The following is a 20162-nucleotide window of genomic DNA, read 5'->3' on the forward strand; positions in this document are numbered from 1 at the left end:
TGGTGGCATGTCATGTGCCACTTAATAGGCCAAATGGGGAAATGCGTCTTGGTCAAGGAGCACTGACCATTAATCAGACATCCTACAGAGGATGTGAGACTCTCTGTGAGACTTTGGTCAAATTCCTCCCCAGATTCAGTTTCCCCCCCTGAAATCAGGGTGCCAGATTTGTTACCTGAAGGTCGTTCTAGTTCTCTGTGGGACGAGGTGATCAGCCCCACCTGCCTGGGTGGTAAGGATGGGCAGCAGCCACCTGAGCCAGGAGAATAGGTCAGGAATGGTGGGGCTGATGTGGTCCCCCTTGTGGCTCTGGGGACTCTGGTTGGCACTTTTGGGCTCTCAGGCTGCAGCTCCAGAGTCGGGTCTCCTGGAGCCACAGACCACACACATCCCACTCTCGAACCCTCAGGTTATGAAGGAGCCTAAGTGTTGTTTACTGCCAGCTCTGACTCCTGATCCACAATGCGCTACAGATGGGACCCTGCCCGAGAATCTGGGAGAATCTGGGAGGCAGGGAAGGAGTTGTGGAGGGCACAGGAGATTTAAACTGGTTTTTTATGGAGCTTGGAGAGCCACAGACTCGAGAACAAAGGACTCTCACAATCACAGGTTTTTAAAACACCTGGCATCTCAGATGAACCCGTGAAATCTTAGCATTACAATCCCTGCACTTAGGGACCTCAGAGACCATCTCGTTTGAACTTGTCATAGTGCCACTGAGGAAGTGAGCCCAGAGAAAGCCTGCACCTCACCCTAGGTGGCCCAGCACAAGCCCTAGTAAGCCGGGATGAGCTGTGATGGTGCTCCAAAGTCAGGGGTGTGGGCTCCACGTCCCACGGAGGCCCTGCCTGCAGTGGGGACCCTGTCCCACAGGATCTGAGGCATGCGGTGCTGTTCTTGGCAAGGGATCTGAACGGATGTCAGGCTCGGGGGTTATGGACGAGAAATCATCGCGCCCTCTGCTGGCTGCACTGGAATTTTAACAAGGAAGTACAAAGCAAGAGGAATGCTCTAGGGGTGCCTGGCGGGCTCAGTCAGTGGAGAACAGGACTCTATCTCCGGGTTGTAAGTTTGAACCCCACATTGGGTACAAAGATTACTAAAAAATAAAAAATCTTTGAAAAAAAAATTTTTTTAAAGATTTTATTTATTTATTCAACAGAGATAGAGACAGCCAGCGAGAGAGGGAACACAAACAGGGGGAGTGGGAGGAAGAAGCAGGCTCCTAGCGGAGGAGCCTGATGTGGGGCCTCGATCCCATAACGCTGGGATCACGCCCTGAGCCGAAGGCAGACGCTTAACCGCTGTGCCACCCAGGTGCCCCTGAAAAATTTTTTTTCAATGCTCTGCACTTGGCTAACCCCTAACTGGCCAAGTCCTTCCCCTCTAAAGGTGGGCTCCCCCCTCTTGTGTGAGCCTTAGTTCCAGGGGAGGGTAGGCTTTGTTCTAAGGAGTAATTGGGGCTAGGAGGCCAGGGTGGGGCTCAGCCTTGGGGCAGGACAGGAACTGAGCTGAGGCTGCTGGGCCTGAGACCTAGGTTCAGTCCAAATTTAGGTCCAGACCCTGAGGCGGGCTGGAATCTCACTGGGGTTGGGTTTTGGGGTCACAGAGATAGAGGTCAAGTCCCAGTTCTGCGACGGCCAGGCTGTGTGGCCTGTATGGCTTAAGCAAGTGACTTGACCTCTCTTAGCGCAAGCTCACCAGCCCTGGGTGTTGTGAGGATCTATGAGACTCCATGTTGGGGGCACCAGCTGCTTCCAGGGCACTGGGCTCAGAACCCCTAACTGCTCCCTCTCCTCCTGCATCCTCAGTACTTGCTCTGTGTCCTTCTCACAGTCTGGCATCTGGGCTGCTCGCATTGATACTGTTCGACGTCCCCCTCCTCTGTTCAGCCCTGCAATCTATCCCTGACCCAGCTTGCGAAGCCTGTTTGCTTGCCTTTGCCAGGCAGGGCTCCTCATTGGCCATAATGGGCCCAAAATAGCACTTCCCCTTGCTGCTTCCTGCAACCTGGCCTGTGGCTTGAAGTCTGTGAGGACAGAAGGGAGAATTGGTGTTTGGCAGGCATGCAAAAGATGTGAAGAGCTCACAGAGGTCATTTGGTTCCAGAGGGGCAGACACTTGCCTACGGTCACACAGTGAGGGGAGGCTGGGGTTGAGGTTTGAGTTCAGATGTCTGGGTCCCCCATCTCCTCTTGAGGCTCTGCCCAAAAGTTCTAAGCCAGGGCCTTAGCCAGACTTGCCGTCCCTTCACCAAGACTCCTGGACTTGCAGGTTACTGCTAACCCCAGTTCGAGGAGTACAACAGGGCCCCTGGAAGCCAGCTAAGCCAGTCCTGTGCTTTGTGTCCTAAGGGTCATTCCCTGAACCCCTCTCTCCCTGGCCGTTCTCCTGTTCTGACCACAGCAAACCTTCCTGCCTGGGCTGACCTCACCCCTACACCTACACCCACCACACCCCAGCCTCAGTGCTGCCTTGCTGTGTGACCTGAGGTTAAGTCCCTATCCTTCTCTGTGCCTCATCTCCCCCATGAGGCAGATGTCTAGCTAAATCCTGCCCTCTGTCCCTAGTCCACGGGACCACCTGGAGAACCCCTTTGGAGAAGAGATGGCTCTGTCCTGCCCAGGGCTGGTACGGGACCTGAGCCTCACGTTCCTCATGAGCGACTGCATGTGGCTCTGGCCTCTCGGACTCTCTCCTGCCCTCCCGCCACTCCATGTGACTGGCCCTCCTCTCTTCCCTGAGCCACAGAGACCTGAACAGACACATCACATGTGAATCCAGGCTCTAGCACTTAGCAGACTGGTGACCTTGAGGAAGGCATTTTACCTTCCTGAGCCTCAGTTTCCTCATCCGAGAAAAGTGAATAATGATGGTACCAACTTCCCAGGACCATCTTGAGGAGTAAGTGAGACGGTCCATGCTCCTGACTTGCAGCACACAATAATTGGGAGCTGGGGTTATCGTCCTGTGACATTTAAATCCTAGAGGGGGGACCCAACTGAATTCTCCAGATTTAATTCCACAAGTAATTATTTGTGGGGCATCTAAGTGTGTGTCAGGCACTGTAGGCAGCCTGGGGATGGAGCACAGAACAAAATGAAGTCACCTCTCCCAGAGCTCACAGCCTGGCTTCCCCTGCCTTTTCCTTTGCTCCAGCTGGGCCTGCATCATGGACTCCTCACTCCGGGCCCTCCCCTCCCCTGACTGCCTCGGCTCCAGCTGTTCCATTTTTATACCAAACCCAAGCCCCGCTTCCTCCCACCCCAATGGCCAGTCCTGGTCATACCCCGGTTCTCCACCTCAGCTGGCCAAATTAAAACATGGTTTCATGAGCCAGGGTAGTGGTTACCCTTGGAGGGTAGACTCAGAGGGGGCGTATGGGGAGCTTTCAGGCTGACAACATATTCGGTTTTTTGATCTGGAGGTGTTCACTTTATGAAAATTCATCAAGCCACACACTAACAATATGTGTAATTCTCTGTACAAACATTATATGGTTCCCTTGAAAAATAGTGACACTTGGGTCCACCCTCCAAATTCTGATTTAATTGGTCTGGGATGTGGGCTGGGCCCCTCAGGTGACTATAACGGGCACCCAAGGTTGAGAACTGCTTCAGAGGAGCAAATTCTTCCAGGACTCTCCCCTGGGCCTTCGGCCTGGTCAGTGCTCACCCCAGGACCTCCGTGCCCACAGCTGACTGGCTCAGGGCTGAGCACCTGTCCTCAGGCTGCCCAGTGCCCCGGGATGTGACCTCCTGAGCAACAGCTGGCTGGGCCAGGCCCAATCCTGCTGAGGCCCTTGACCAGGGAAAATGCCGGGGACCCGGCCTCAGGTGTCCAGTGCTGAAACTAGAGTCTGGCCAGGGCCCCTCTGTAGAGGGCAAAGAGGCCCTGAGTCCACAGAAGCTGTGAAGCAGCAAGCACAGCAGCCATTTGGCAGCAAGGGAGGAAGCAGAGTCTCACGGTGGGGGGCCAGGCGTCCCGAGCTGGAGCTCCAAGATCTGGGCCGCTGTGCTGACAACTATTTAATTAGTGGTTCGACTAATTAGCCCCCCTTTATTTCAGGGCACAACAGATCTCTTCTTTGTGGGGGAAAAGATAACTGGCCCCATTTTACAGATGAGGAAGCGAAGGGTTACAGGGGCTCCTCCTCATCCGAGGTCACATAGCTAGTTAGTGGCAAAGTCAAGATATCTGTTCAGCTTCAGAGCCTGTGTTCTTTCTGCTTTGTTTCACCATAAATTCCACACGAACGCTGCTTTCTACTCTGGAACATATGTGTTTACTATCATCCCCTCCTCCCCAGATCTTCCAAGTGAAGCGATGCTGCAGAGAGATGTTCCACGTGTGTCCTGTGGCCTTGCGGGCCCAGCAGAGCCGAGAAATGTGCGTACTAGTTTGCAAAGCATGAATCTGCACTCCTCCTTCAGCAACCGATGTGTGTCAAGTGTTCATGACTTAGGTTGAAAAATATTCCAACGTGTTCCACAGAGCAGGGGGGGGGGGACCTGCTCCACCCTTTACAAGTGGTCGCCATCTTGAGCCCTGTGGGGGTTCCCCGGAGGGAAGGGATCTGCCTTGCGAGGACTGGCCGGCCCCATGGGTTGGCCTTTGCATTCTTATGTCTGATTTAATGACGCACCACTTTGGACCAGAAATCAGACAGACTTGGAGTCTACCCTTGCTCCAAACCTGAAGTCACCTAGGCTTCTGTCAGATTCCCCAGCCTCACATGAGGCTTTGCTGCAGAACACCATTTCCTGCAGGAACCGACAGTTTCCTGGTTGCCTTGTTTTTCACTTGCTGCCTGTGTCAGCTTCCGACTCCCAAGCCCCATCCCAGGCCCAGTGACTGGGAAGCTGTGGGGAGTCTGGGAATGTACACTTACACGGACATATAATTATGTATCATGCTTTATATTCACACACGTAATCTGTAAGGGATTCTAACACGTCGCCCTGGTTACAAAGCCGTGAACGGGCACGAGGCCTCGTTTTCCTGACGAGACAGCTACAGCCCAGACAGGGGCAGCGACCTGCCCAGGATAACACAGCAAGTAGCGGCCTTGCCATCCCAGCACCCTTCTGGGTCTCTGAGTCCTCCCTTCTGCACAAGTGAGTGCGTGTTGGGAGGCCCATCGGCTGGGGAGCCCTGAGGCTCGTGTCTGGAGGCCACCGTGCCACTGATGGGGAGTGGTCATTTGGTGTTTCTATTTATTGACTCTTTAAAATTCATCATCCAAGGAAAGTTAATACATGACTGTTTGGTAGCAAGAGAAACAAAATCTAAGACCGCAATGACCCACGCACCCCAAACAAAAACAGAACTGAACAAACCCCATCTGAAACCAGACCTTTGGAGCTGTAGCTGAAGAAGCGAGGGGGGGTCAGACTGGCTCCTGCAGTCCAGGGAGCGGGGAAGTGGTTCCCAGTTGAAGAGGCCATGTCCAGCCCCTCAGCTTTGAGCACTCTTCCTGGAGGGGCTGCCCTGGCAGGAAGGGTGTAAGGGTCTCAGTGGTCAGAGTGAGGGGTCTCCCAGGCCCACCCTCCCAAGGTGACCATACGTGCCAGTGCATGAGACACAGGGGCTGGGGGGCAGCTCTGAGAAGAACAAGGGCCTTTCCTAGTCCCTGCTCGGGCCAGGAGAGAGCCTTGTCCAAGTCCCTATCAGTGTTACCAAATGTGGAAACGACTAAAGGCACTGCCAACAAGTTAGGAAATGCCAAGGCCTGGGGAGGCCCCCACATGGGAGTCACTGCGTCCTGCAGTCATCACCTTGTTCTGGATGACTGAGGGTGCTTGGTCCTTGGCTCTGGATACTGGAGGGCAGCCCAATCAGGACAAGGCCATGGGAAGTGTTTGTTAAGAGGCAATGTTTTAGTGCCCTGAACATGCAGTGTGTGTGTGTATGTGTGTGTGCGTACGTGCGCACCCATGTGTATGTGCACACATGTGTGCAAGTATGTAACGAGGGGGGATTGGTCCTTCCAGGAAGGCTCGCTTGGGTCCCAGGGTGGCCCCCAGAGCAGGTATAGGGTCTTTTCCCTTCTGTTACTTCCTCAAATCTCCCCCTGCCCAGGTCATTGCATAAATAAGTGCTTGGGAAGGTACACATCTAAAAAGGAACATAAATACTGTACACGGGAAAGGATTCTGTCCCCAGCGCCCCCCTGCCCCCAGAAAACCCTCCAAATATTGCACATGGCCCTCCCCAGCCCCATGGGGTCCAGGCCCGGCCGTGTCTTTGGTAGAAGCTCCAGGGACGGAGGTCCTGGGCAGCCCGCATGCCCCCTGCCCCACCCCCACCATGACTGGCAGCACCGAAGCAGCCAGAGGGTCGGGAGAGGCCTTGGCCCGCTGGCCAGCAGGTGTTCCAGCGGGAATACTTCCGCGGGGATGGGAGGGAGCCCACGCAGGCGCAGGCGTGCCCCGGGTGGGACGCTCCTGGTCAGAGTCTGCTAGGGAGTGTGGGCTAGGAAGAGGCAAGCAGGCTGAGGTGGGCGGGCTGGTCCGGGGTCCGGGGACAGGGTCACACCCTCCATAGGAGGAGGTGGTTTGTGCTGTCGTCTCGGCCCACGGTCTCGCTGCTGCCACCACCCCCACTGCTGAGTCGGAAGTCCTCATAGCCGTCACCGCCACTGATAACGAGCATTTTAGGCCTGGCTGAGACAGGTCCTCGGTGCCGAGGGGAGTCCCGGTGCTCCAGGGATGGCAGCTTCTCAGGGCCTGGGGGGCGCAGGGAGAGGGTCCATTAGCCGGTGGTGGCTGTGCTGTCCCCTAAGGGCCTGCACCCCAGAAGACGGGAAGAAAGATGGGCGCACTTTCTGTGGGGGATCCTACTTCCTGTTAGCCAAGAACTTCTTCTTTGGAAAGAAATACCCACTTCCTGGCAGTCACACGACTTCTTACCTCTTATCTGTATGTTCTAGTCAAGAGTGGCATAAGTCCTCAGGGCCACACCTCTCGCTCTCGCGCTCTCTCTCTCTCTCTCGCACATGTACTGTCCTCCTCAAGCCGCTTCCTACATCCAACAGCCCTTTCCCAGCTGGGGAGCTCAGGTCTTCTCTGAGCGCGGACCGCTCCTGCCTGAGGCTTCCCCGCTTCCCATTCCCACAGCCACCTCCTTGTGGGAACGTGGTTTCCTGCCCAGTCAAAGCACGCCTTGGCTCACTGTGGCCCTCCCTGACGGCTGCCGTCTCCTAACACGTTTCACTCGCTAATCCTCACAGTCCTCGTCTGGTCTGCCTGCCTTTCTGCGATCTACTTGCAGCCGCTCTGCTTCCCGCGCTGCCCATCACTTCCTGACACCTTGCCCTAGACATCATTTCTGGGCCTCTTTAATCTCCTGCTGTATGCGTGATTCCCTGCAGTGCCACAGTCTAATCCTTAGGTTACAGTTCTTAGAGTTCACTCCCTGGCTCCTGTGACACTTCTGGACGAGTTTTACACACGCCCCATATCCTAGAAGCTGTTACTTTGGGGACTTCAGAGCCTACTTCCTGTTGCATATGCCACTTCCAGCTCTGCACTACTCTCCTTCCCTTTTCAAACCTCTTCTGGCGGGATGTGGGGGATCTTAAACAGAGTCTGGGACCCCTGGGTTGGGGGAGGATGTGCAAACGCACCTGTGTCCGGGGGAGGTGGTGGGGTCGGGCAGAGCAGGTTAAAGCCATCTGGCAGCTGGACTGCAGCCAAGAAGCGGACGTGGCCCGTGTGTCCCTGGCCTAGGCCAGCGGGGCTAAGGGGCGCTCTCGGGCAGCTGACGGTGCTGGGCGACGTGGGCATGGTGAGCACGACGCCGGCGCTGGTGCCCACCCACAGCAGCTCTTCGCACACCAGCAGCGCCGTGATCCTCAGGCAGGCGGCCTTGTGCTGCCGGATGATGGCGTCTGAGCCTGGGGGCGAGAGGACCAGAGCTGAGGCCGCATTCTGATCCTGGCCCTGGCTCAGCCTCCTCCACGATGGGGCAGAAGGGCTCCGACGGAAGGGGCGGTGGTGGACGGAGGTCAGTACCTGCCAGCATCCTGTGCACGGGAGGTGTGACGTCTACCTCCGCCAGCTGCTCAAAGGTGTCTGGGTGGTAGAGACACACGTGGGCGCTGCCTTTCAACGTCACCCACACACCCAGGCTGGAGTCCACCATACAAGCCACGCTGCGGCTGGAATCCTGGCCCACGCAGAACGTGTGCTGGTCGGGGCGGAGGCGGGGGAAGGTGGAGAGCACAGGGGTGACTGGCAGGCCCGCCTTCCCTGGCCCCTCCCTGCCTCATGCTCCACCAGCACCCGCCTCACCCCTACAACTCACACCAAACCTCTCCAGAAAGCCTGCCTGGACAGCAAAGGCAGCCTTGCTCCTTGGTCTACATGACCAACTTATCAAAGCCTGGTTTTACTGAAGCCCCCCACTTACTCCTCAGGAATTAAAATAGAGCTGCCTTTCCCCCTGAAACTCAATGATTCTGTGATCAGAGAATTTTAGAGCTTGAAGGGTCTTCAGATCAATCATTGGCCTTTCCCTGGACAGACGGATGTTTTCTTATGGCCCCCATGGTCTCAGCTCCCTCTCTCATGGGCCAGGCTTACCCCAAATCACCAATTCTGTCCCCACTCCGCACCCCCCACCGTTACCTCCAGCTGCAACGTGTCAGGGCTCAGGACAAGGACTCGGTTCTGGCAGCCACACCACAGCCGCCCACCCACAGACACCATCTTGGTGATGGGGCTCCCCTGAGAACCCAGGGTCACTGACTTGAAGTTCTGGGGGTCCCAGAAATGGCCTGGAGTGGGAGCAGGAGAAGGAAAATGGAGCAAACTCAGTCCGGTATTACATCAGAGCCTCGCCCCCACACCCTGAAATGAAATGCTAAAAACCCCATTTGTACATGAGGACACCAAGGCCCAGAGAGGGCCTGAGAGGTGCCCAAAGCCACGTCTCCAGACTCATGGGCCTTGCGGAGAGTTCCAACACCAGCAATGTGGGCGGGGTGGGGTGCGGTGGGCACTCACCTGCTTCTCTTTGGTAGACCACAAGTTCTCCATTGGCCAGAGACACAAACACCTGGTTATTCAGATACCTAGGCAGGGAAAAGAAGGAGGACTCAGGGGTTTCAGGAGGCCAGAGGAGGTCACCTGAGGCCAAGGGAGTCATAGACAGAATGGCTACGGTTCCGGAGAGACCTCCCCTCCAGGCGAGGGAGCCTGAGGCTGGGAAGGGATAGTAACTTGCCCACAGTCACATAGTGTATGAGAGGCACAGCTAGCCTAGGGTGAGGCCTCTGGCCTCCAGCCGCCACAGGAAGGAGGGGCCAGCAGGGAGACCTGGGTGAACAGAAGGAGGCCTGCACGTGCAGAAGGGTCTGGACCAGGAGGACTACCCAAGGGCCTTACACGATGCAGGTCACAGAGGCTGCGTGTGGGAGCTTCATGCTGTTTCTGCGGTCGCGGATGCTGTCGGAGGACTGGTACACGTGCACGCTGTGGATCAGGGGTGCGCACCTGGGACCAATGCTTGCGTACCCCGGCCCCTGAAGTCAGCCCTCCCCCTCTGCCTCCACCACCATCTCCCCCCTGCCAGGTGCCGGCCCAAGGTCCCGAGATCCCCAGCCGCCCTGTGGGCTTCAGACCCCTTGGCAGCCCTGGCTGGCAGTACTCCTGAGGTCTGACCCAAAGCCCTCCTGCTTCTGCTTCAGGATACCGTACGATTTCCCAAGCAGAGAGCTCAGGGTTCTGTGTCCCCAGCCCCTCTCCTGCCCTTACCAGCCATCCTCAGTGCCCAGCCACACAGAGCTCTGGTAGGCCTCGGGGTCAGCGCTCAGCAGGTCCTCAAGGCTGCCCCGGGTGAAGGAGCCACGGCTGGAGCGGCGAAGGGCTCTCCCATCCATTGGGCTGGTGCTGCAGGGACCGCCAGGCCCGAAGGAGCCAGACAGCGGCAGGAAGCCAGGTTCCTGCTCCTCCTCTGAACTGGTCGTCTCTGCTGTGGCCTCCTTGGAGCTCGGGGTCTCCTCATCTGAGGGAGACAAAGGTCTCTACCTCCATTCCCCTCTGCCGGGCCCAAGACCTGATATCTTTCTAGTTCCCGTCTCCCCTCAGTGCTTGCCTCCTGGCCGTGTCCCTCCTGAGGGCCTCCCACCGCTGTTCTCCTTCCCCGAGGCATCTGCACAGCTCCGGCCTTGCTACGCTGCTTGTTTAGTGCCACAGGCTCCGGGTCCTGACCCGGCCCACTCNCCCTGGGGGGGGCGGGGGGGGGGGGGGGGGGTCAACCACCCCACCCCCTCCTCCATCTTCCCTACTTAACCAGGCATTTCAGGGTCTTCAGGATCCGGCCTGACCGGCCCACTGCCCTCTGGGTCATTGCTGTCACAGCACCCCTGCCCACCTTGCTGGCTCCCACTGCTCTGTGTGCCGACATTTTGAGACTTGATTCCATGCCTTTGCTGACGCTGGTCCCTCCTCACCCATCAGTAACTCCTGGGTGCCCCCTCCTCTGTGCAGTCCACCCTGCCTGACAGCCCCAAGCTGGGCACTCACTGCCAAAGCTAGAGGAGATGGTGGACCGGCTGGCTTGGCTCTGCAGGGTTCCCGAGGGGCTGGGTGAAGACTCATCATCGGAGTCACTGTCAAAGGGCACCAGTTCTGGGCGGGGGTCCCCTTCGGCGGGGCCTGGTGCCATCTCCAGCCCCGAGCCTGCAATGGAGATGTGCAGGCAGGGCTGGGGCCCCGGCTCTGCCAGCGTTGCTGCTTCTTCGTCCGCGGCCTCCACGTCCAGTTCCGGACCGGGGGTCTCCAGTGCCGTCTCTGGGGGACTCCTCAGCGAGGCAGGTCGCTCCCTGTGAGATGTAGGAACAGGGATGAGAGCCGCCAGGAGCCGAGGCTCTGCCGCCGCCGGCCGTAAGCCCACTAGGCCCACCCCACCCAGCAGACATGCCTGCAACCACAGAGGGGTTGGGGCAGGGATCTGTCCCGCCCGCTGGCCCCGGCCTCACCTGTGGCCACGGCGCTGTAGGCCAGGCACGGCACCTATGCAGAGGATGCGGGCGGAGCAGACAGCGATGCAGGCCTCCACGTCTGGCTCGGCGCGCAGGCTCAGCAGGCACACCTGGCCCACGTAGCCGTCGCTGTTGCACACCCACACCTCGGGCATGGGCTCGGCGCAGCTACTCTGGGTCGGGGCCGCACACGAGAACTGCAGAAGGCACCAACGGACAGGGGAAGGTGAATGGAGGAACTGCGGCCAGCATCCCACCGCTCTCCGGCCAGCCGGCAGAATGGAGGCAGGTGGGCCTGCGCGGGTGTGCACAAATTCCTACTACACCCCTCCGTGTACACGTGTACACACACACACACAGCGCGTGTGCCACTCTGCAGATCAGGGCCATAACCCTGTGTGATGTCAGTGTCATCCGTTCGCATACGTGTGTGCACGTACATACATCCACACACACGTAAACCCTAAATACGACCACGTATGTATGTGGTAACAAATGTGGAAAACGGTAACCTCTGTCCGGATGCATGCAGACTCAGAAAAGCGCGTAACTCAGACACCTCACGGGAATCAGACAGCTTTCGTTCACATGCACCCATAGATGTGCGTGGCCACACCCATGTGCACGTGACACATGTAGTATCCACATGTGTGTGCAGAGCTGTACACTCAAAGACACTGGGGGGCAACTGCCATGTTCAAGATAGGTACGTAAGGTTGTACCCAAAACAGAAACACGTGCTGCTCTGAACACGTGCGCCCGCGTGACCCAGGCCCCTCCGAGCACCTGCATGCCGCTGCGGGTTTTCATGATGGGGATGGCCTTCAGGAACTCCGGGTCTAGACAGCTTTTGCTGGAGGCTGTAGTGGAGGTGGGCAAACAGACACTGCTTAGCACCCACCTCGCCCTTGACCATTTCCCGTCCTCCCCTGCTCTTCACGGTCTCTCAAGGGAAAATGAGGTGGCTGTAGGTTATGCCCTGCTTGTCCCTGGCCTCAATTTTCCCAACCGGACCACACGGGAGGTAGACCCAGGGTCTCTATCCAGGGATCTTCCGAGCCACGGACCCTGATTAATAGCTTTCCCTGCTCTAGGCCTGCTCATTGTGTGTGTGTGTGTGTGTGCACGCGCGTGCGTGGCAGGGGGCAGGGAGGAGGGTCCTGGCCTCCTCTCCCACAGTAGCGCCCCTGCCCTAAGCTCATCCTTTTCATCCACTGAATCCCTGCCAGCGATGCCCTGGGGAAGTCCCATGTTTCTCCGTAGGAGTCTCAGTCTACCCTCCCACCAGCAGGGACTGCAGCGCAGGACACAGCAGTCTCGGGATTTCTGGCTCCTGATCTCACAGACCGCGGCATGGTGCTGCCCGGTGCCTGGAGGTGCTGGAAGGAGGACACCAGCATGGGCCTGGCTTACCAAGCTTCCTCTTGGCCTCATCAAAGGCCTGCTCAAAGCCGAGGCGGGCGTCGGGGTGAGGGAACTCGAAGATGAAGGAGTCCGTGCCCTCAGGCCTCGTGGTGCACAGCTCCAGCTTGGTAGGGGGGAAGGAAAGCGCGTAGCACAGTGCCTGCTTCTCCGACAGGTCCCGGTGCATGGCGGCTGAGAGGTCCCGCAGCGCTTCGTCCAGGCTCTGCCGGGAGGAGGACCCAGGCCTCAGGCCCTGACGGCTCCCCACAGTCTGCTCCTGCCCTGAGAATGCAAGTGGGGACCTGCCTCTCCCCACCTACCCCCAGACACAACGGGCCCTCTCTCCTCCCTCAGCTGGGGACAGAGCTGTGTCTCCACCCTCAGGCCTGGAACACATCACTTCCCTCAGCTGCGGTGAGGCTGTATTTCCCCTTCCAATAAGTGACAGAGAGGAGAGACCTTTTCCTTGGGCAAATGAAAAGGCTGCTTTCTCTCCGTCGGATAGGGTCTGGGAAGCCCCACCGCCCCATTCCCCCAGCCTCAGGCAGAGGGCACAGACCTGGTGGGGGAAACCAAGGCTCTCGGAGAGCTTGCTCATCTGGCCCAGGGTGGTCAGGTCCTCGTCTAGGCGGCTGATAGCCTTCTGGATGTTCTCCCGATTGGTGGCTTGGGATGCCCCTGGTGGGGACAGAGGAAGGCCATGGGCAGATACAGAGGAGACAAGGTCGGGCTTGGACAGACATTCTTCCCTCACAGTCTGCAGCTCAGCCGAGAGCTTGTCAACCCGCAGACCCGAGGAACAAAGCAACAGATAGGCAGCTGGCAGAGAAACACCAGACCTGGGAACAGGGGAAGGGCCTCCTGATTCAGAGCCACTTGGCACAGGGTGCTGGTCCCTTGGAGAGCCCCGTGGCCGAGCACAAAGAATAAACAGCAGGGGCTCTGCAGCTCCTGCAAGCTCCCGCTGACAGGGGAGTCAGCTGGGCAGCCAGAGCCTCAGGCGGTCGAATCTGCTGACCAAGGGACTCAATCCCCCAACAAAGGAGGGAAAATGAGCTGATGCTCTGGATTTCTCTCGTCCTATTCCATACCTGACCACAGCCAAGTTGCTGGCCCCACAAGCCAGCTCAGCATCCGCCCCCCCCAGTGCTGCCTGGCTGGGGGTGTACACCCTGGACCAGGAACCCACCAACGGGCAGAGTAGACAGCAGTGGAATGTACCAGAAAAGCTAAGGCTTAGGTCTCCTACTCCTTCTGAAGGACACTGTCCCCCCACAACCCTCACTGTCTGGGCAGTCCTGGCTTCTTCCTTTGACCCTGTCCCACTCTGACCACACTTGATTAGACCAGCAATAGACACCTAACCTAAAGGTAGTCATTTTATTGACTGGCCTGTGCTCCAGTGAGAGGAGACAAACTGCACCAATCACCAGCTGGCATTCCTTCACGGGGCCCATGTGAGGCAGGCCTGGGTTTGCCCTGGGAGCTGCTGCAGCTAGGGACAGAGTCCGGACCTGAACTGCCTGCCAGCCCAGACGTGCCCACACCACCACCCCAGACCAACCGGCCCCCTCAGAAAGGTCAGCTTCGGATCCTGGAGCAGCTAGGGAGAAAGGCCACGATGCAGAACAGGCCATGCTGGATCACAGGAGTTGGAAGGAAGGAGGAAGCAGAGAAAGCTGAGAGCAGTGAGAACGAGCAGACGCACAAAGAGAGACACACAGACGGAGACACAGACACACCCAGCAGGAGCAGCTCTTGGAAACCGCCTCAGCTCCTGACAGCCTCAGCCCCAAACAACACAGGATCTTTCCAGCCAGGCTTTTGCTTGGACTGACTTGAGTCTCTGCTCCCGAGGAGCAAAACTGCTGGACCGGAGCAGCGTGTCATCGTCTAATTGGACGCTGGTGCAGTGGTCAGTGGCTAGTGGCGGCTGTGTCTGTGCCCCCCGCACTGAGCCATCCTAGGTGAGGTCCCTGTCGGTCAGAAGGTGGCCTGCGTGCATAGGTCCCAGCGGGGCTCTGTAGCAGGGACAGCGATCCTGCATCCCACCCCCCTTGTACTGGCTGGGAAAGTGAGGCTCCAAAGCAGAGAAGCAGATGGATACAGGCAGCCAGGCCAGCCGCAGCTCAAACCCTCCAGGGGGGCCTCTGAGAGGCGGGCCCGGCCGCCAGAAGCCCCGGGAGGGCCCAGGCCAGCCCACCTTTGATGATGTCCGCGTCCCCCAGCGGCAGTTTCCACAGCAGCTTGTACTTGCTGGCCGTGTCGATGACGCTGGCTGCCGTGTACCTGCAGGGAGCCATGGGCGTGCTCTGGCCAGGCTGGGGCAGTGGGGCCCAGGGGGCCCGGCTGTCCCTCCCATGGCCCAAGCCCAGCCCCACCCCAGCCACTCACAGGCTCATGGAGCTGCGCCGCAGGGAGCCAGACTTCCTCTTGAGGGTTGTACAGACGACCAGGTCCGTGAACAGGAAGAGGGACCGGTCCTTCTTACCCCCGACGGCCTTCTGTGGAGCCCGAGGCAGGACTCAGGCCCAGAGGCCCACCCTCCTGCCCACCGTGCCCAAGGGGACAGCCAGGCCCAGAGAGGGGTGAGGGCTCTGCCCCAGATGCCCAGAGGCAGAGGCCGAGTTGGGACTCGACCCGGGACTCCTGTTGTGGGGAAGAGCAGGGAGGCCCAAGGGCAGCAGGTATGAGCAGAAGTGTGAACAAAGTGGGGAGATGGGAACAGGTTGGTAAACAACGGGACACTTCTTACCACTTCGATGACCATCTCCTGCCTTAGGAACCGCCGCAGAGGGGCTTGGAGCTGTGGGCCAGGAGAGACAAAACACCGTGAAGTCCGATTATGAATCCCGCCAGAGACCCCTCAGCCCCACTCCATGGCCAGGCCAGTAGAAGCAGCATCCCCTCCGTCCTCCAGGCCGCACGACATGTGGCCAGAGACAGACAGGGAGGAGGACACGGATGTGGACAGGGACGGGTGGGGGCGCTGGCAGGCGAGGATGCACGTGCCGCAGACACTGCCGTGGAGGTGGGTGTGACGGGGGCGGCGGGTGGCCGCACATGCAAACAAAGGCGTGGGTGGCGCGGGGGGTGGGCACTCACATCCTCCATGCCCTCGATGTGGGCCTCAATCTCCTGCAGCACACGGGCGTGCCGCTCGGCCTCCTCGGCGCTCCGCACACCCTTGTTGATGCGCTCGGCCACCTGTTTGATGTTCCGCTGAGCATCCAGCAGGAGTGGGTGGTCTGGGTGGTCCTCAGGCGTGTGCTTCAGGAGGTCCTGGGGTAGAAATGGGGATAAGACCGCTGCTCGTTAGCTGCCCCTTGCAGGCCCTGGGGCCCCACACTGACGGCTGGAACAGGAGGGACTACAGGGAGACTCCAGAGAGCACTTCCTTTCCTACCCAACCCCTGGGGACTCTGATGTCAGGCTCGACCAAGTAGTGCCTCACAGCCCCCCCCGAATCCTCACGCGCCTTCCAGCCTTGCCCCCCTGTCCACCCAACCCCCTGCCCACCTTCACCAGAAGCTCATAGCGTGGGATCCGCTGCACGGGCTTGATCATAAGGTCAGATAGCGCCTGCTTCTCCTTGTTCTCACGCATGCTTTGCTGAAGCCAGAAACAAGGTGGATGGGCACCCGTGTGAGGAATGTCATGCAAAGAAAGGACTGTCCAGGGACAGGTCCCCAACCAGTCCAGCCCAGCCCAAGGGCAAAGACTGAACCGGAGGCTAAGGCTGTGGTGCCCAGTGTGGGAGCTCTTGCCCTCTCCCAAAGCTGGCCCAAGGTGAGGGTCCTGCCCATCCCCCTGAGCTACCCACAGTACCTCCAAGAACTTGAGAAAGGCAGGCCTCGCCTCCTTGGCCACACGCACGGCATCCTTTGCATTGAGAAAGTTATCAATGTAGGCAGAATAGATGTTGACCAGGACGTCCTTGGAGAACTGTGGGTGAAGAGGCAGGTTGGGGACCTTCAAGACGTCCCTTACTCCACCTCCCCCTGTCCTGCTTTCCAATGATTCACAAGTCAACACCCTTTCCCTCCAACTGGACATGATATGGTCCCTAAGGGATGGCGCATGTGCTCCCGTGTCGTGTATACAGGTAAGTGTGACCCGGTGGCAGGTGTGTGCCTGTGCACCACCCCCCCAACGTATCTTACCTACGGTTTGCGTGTACATGGACATACATATGCCCAGACTGTCCTGTAAATCGGGCTCTCCCATTTCCAACTGGGCATTTCCATCCCTTGGTCTCTAACCCCACTATGTCCAGCCAGGCAGGTCTCCTTCCTCTGAGAGACAGACTCATTCCAGCCGCTTGGCCTTTGCTCAGGTAATTCTCTCCACCAGAATGCCCTTACCGCATCCACATCTCACCCACCCTCGGGGCTAAAGTCCAACTGTGTCTTCTCCAGGAAGCACTCCCTGCCCTGACTGGGACTCTTTCTGGAACCACACCTGGCCCTGATCTGCGCGGGACAAGTCTCTCCTCTGTAAGGAGATAGGGATGCCTGCCCATCCTGTCCAGTAAAATCCCGCTTAGTGGGGGCACGCAGCTGGTGGCTGATCCCCGATGGCCAGCTGACAGCTGGGCTATATGTGAAAGTTCTTGGTCAGAAGCCCTGGCCGGGAGTTGGGACACCCTGGTTCCTGCGTCAGCTGCGCCACGGATGACTAGGTGACCTGGGGTGGTGTTTGTTTCTGGCCCCTCTTGGCCCACAAGCCCTGTGTCTCTGAGGTGCTGACCGTCCTCCCCCCCAGGCCCGGGGTGCGCTGCTGGCAGAGGCTGCAGCAACTCAGAGAGGAAGCAGCCCTCACCCCCCAGCCCACCCCGGAGCAGAGCATTCTCTGCTGACCCCTCCCTGTTTGTCAGACCATGGAGCCTGGTGACACTGAGGGTGGCGATGGCCTGGAGGTGTCAGCATTCAACTGGGGTCCCTTCAGGGTTCTTATCACCTCAGTTCCAGGTCAGCAGGCACCTCCTAAGACCTTAGGCCCAAGGCCCACCCACATCTCACAGACACATGAAAAAACATCCATATCTCACAAAAAGAGATAAGATTTGTTGTTGTTAGTACAATTTTTGGAAGGAGTTTTACAATTTTGCTTTTGAAATTATTTGGCTCTGAGTAACCATTTGAGTTTGTGTTTGGCTATGATTTATCAGTCATCACCACGCATTCTTGGGAATTCTGACCAGATAACAAAATGTAACAAGTTTTTTCAAATGTAAATAAGCTGGTATAAATGAATACTACATTTAACAATTAAAGAAAATGGCGTGCTATATTTTTTACAGACATTTAATTAAATGTTTATTGGTTTTGCTTTTACAGTTCTTTTTGAGTTTTGAAGCCAATACCTTTTCTAAGATCCCCATTCGCTATTGTAGGATCCTGAAGAGCTCACAGGCGGGGCTCTGCTTGTGGTGAAAGGGGGCACGGAGTGGGGCAGAGTGCGGGCACTGGAGTCCCATTTCCTGGAGTTGAACACTCTACCACTCACTAGCCGTGACTTTGATCAGGTTACTTTCTCTCTATGCTGCACAGCCATCCACTTTAAACTTGGGGGAATAACTGCACCTTTCTCCTAGACTTGAGGATAGATATAATGTATTTAGAATAACGGCTAGCACATAAGTGCCAGATAATGAGCTATCCAATTAAAATGCTGGATGGAGCAAAGGGCTGAGGTCAGTATCAGCGTCCACTGAGTTCTGGGTCAGTGTCAGCACCAGCTCAAGGTCAGGACTAGGGTCAAGACAGTACCAGCAAGTAGAGCTGGGTCCAGGATCAGGGTCAGTATCTCGTTGGGGTTAGGGTCCGTGACAGAGTCCAGCCAAGCTCTGGGGTTTGGCGGTGTTCAGGTCCAGGTCAACCCCAGGGCTGAGTCAGTGCCAGTGTCTGCTCAAGTTCTGGGGTTGGACCTGGGATCAGAGTCAGTGTCCAGGTGGAGTGGGTGTGGGCGAGGGGTCCATGGCAGCAGCCATCCCCTTCCAGGAGGGGCCCAAGCTTGGGCGGGATGCAGCAGCGGGCAGCAGGGCCACTCACCGACTGGACAAGCAGGTCTCCCACCTTCTGCTGGGCGTGCCAGGTCTGCACACAGTGCCGCACCTGCTCGAGGAACTGTTCGTGGTGCTCCAGGAGCTCAGGGATCTGGTCGAAGATCTCGTCCACCAGCGACGGGTCACACAGCAAGGAGTTTTCTGGCTGCTTCAGCGGCTGCATGTAGCCCTGGGGGTCCCCCACAGGTCAGTGCGGGTACCCTCGGAGGGATGGCACCCCAACCCCCCGGCATGGGTGCACACGAAACCACCTGGGCCTGTGACTCAGTGGCCATGCCTCCCGGATCTCCCTCGTTAGACTCAGAGCTCTAGGAGGGAGACAGGAAGACCTATCCCCATGGCCCTCACAGTGAAGCCCAGGACCTGTCACAGGTCAGGGGTGAGTGGGCTCAGGAAAGGTTTGTTGGATGCATGAACAAGCAGAGCTTGGACTGAGGAAAGCAAGAAGACTGGGCTCCTGGGAGACCCACACACACTGACTCAGCAGACATTTTACTGAGTACTCACTATGTGCCAGCCACTGCTCGGCAGTGAACAAGGAAGACCGAGCTCCCTGCCCCAGCAGAGCTTACAATCTAGTCAGATGAAACACACGAACACAAGAAAGAAACAAAAATAAACCACATTCCTTCAGATCTTTAAGAAAAAAAACTGCTGCCAATTAAGTCATATGCCATCAATTATAGGATGAACCTGGAGTTCAGAGATGTTTCTCTTAGAATCAGCTACATGTGGAAAGTTAAAAGATGAGAACTGGTATGGGGAAAATAAAGCCCAGAGGCCCACGTTTTCAGATCTACTGGTCAAGTCTGATTAAAACTCCTCCTTCTCACTTCAAATCTGCATTCACGGCTCTCTCCCCTGAGAATGAAGAGCCCTGCTTCGCAGCAGGGGCACTCAGGGAGCGGTCGCCCTCTACTGGCCTCAACGATAACTACAAGCCCAAGAATTGAGGATGTTTGAAAAAGTGATGCAATGTTGTGATATAATTTATATTAAATATTTTAAAAAATCAGCTTGTTTGAAAAAAACATTCTCGAGAAAGTCAAGCTCAACAGAATTCTCTTGCCCAGTTGGGGATTCTTAAAAGGCCAGGGGGTGATGGTGAGGACGCAGGCAGGCAGCCTCCCTCTTACAGCTTCTAGGCCAGTCTGAGCCAGGGTCTTCTCTTGGGGGGGGGGCGCTGCCCCACTAGGAGAGGAGCTAAACTGCACCCCACACAGAAGCAGGCACACGGTGGGAGGAACGACTAAGCTGAGAACCTGATACAGAACCCCCTAGGAGCAAAGGCCTGCACCCACTCCCCACATACTTGCCAGCCAACTACTGAGTGTCCCGCCTTCCAAGCACCAGGCGGCACCTGAGGGCAGACAAAAGTCCCTGTGCTTGTGCAGAGCTGACACTTTCGTGGAAGGAGGTGGAAAATACGCACCATAAACAATGAAATTATTACACATGTGTTACTGTGGGAAAAAAGACAAGGTCAGGAGTGCTGGGTGAAGGGGGCTGGGTCAGGGAAAAGGGGGGTTGTTGGCTGGGAATTCAGGGGTTGAAGAAAGACTCAAAGGGTGAGGGTGACACTGAGGAAAGGTGTAGCCTTAGGACGTGGGTTCAAATCCCATTGCCTCTGGCTGCTAACCTTGGTATTTCTTCATTTTCAACTCCTGGCCCACAGCTGAAACTAACGTAACACTATGCGTCAAC

General features: G+C 57.4%; 1 protein-coding gene across 1 annotated transcript in view; it reads right to left on the reverse strand.

Annotated features, from left to right (window-relative positions):
- Positions 1 to 5202: 5202 nt before the first annotated feature.
- The window catches only part of ARHGEF17 (Rho guanine nucleotide exchange factor 17), a 57451-nt gene continuing 42491 nt past the window's right edge, over positions 5203 to 20162 (reverse strand). Inside the window, 19 exon segments of the mRNA XM_011219887.3 lie at positions 5203 to 6728; positions 7628 to 7897; positions 8016 to 8190; positions 8631 to 8779; positions 9009 to 9076; positions 9390 to 9476; positions 9759 to 10008; positions 10530 to 10828; positions 10985 to 11184; positions 11774 to 11847; positions 12401 to 12614; positions 12951 to 13069; positions 14595 to 14680; positions 14786 to 14895; positions 15147 to 15197; positions 15497 to 15673; positions 15911 to 16003; positions 16220 to 16336; positions 18445 to 18627. Coding sequence (XP_011218189.2) covers positions 6532 to 6728; positions 7628 to 7897; positions 8016 to 8190; positions 8631 to 8779; positions 9009 to 9076; positions 9390 to 9476; positions 9759 to 10008; positions 10530 to 10828; positions 10985 to 11184; positions 11774 to 11847; positions 12401 to 12614; positions 12951 to 13069; positions 14595 to 14680; positions 14786 to 14895; positions 15147 to 15197; positions 15497 to 15673; positions 15911 to 16003; positions 16220 to 16336; positions 18445 to 18627 — 2919 coding nt within the window. The 3' untranslated portion in view covers positions 5203 to 6531.

Source organism: Ailuropoda melanoleuca, chromosome 8, assembly GCF_002007445.2.
Source record: "Ailuropoda melanoleuca isolate Jingjing chromosome 8, ASM200744v2, whole genome shotgun sequence".
In the NCBI taxonomy this organism is placed as follows: Eukaryota; Metazoa; Chordata; class Mammalia; order Carnivora; family Ursidae; genus Ailuropoda; species Ailuropoda melanoleuca.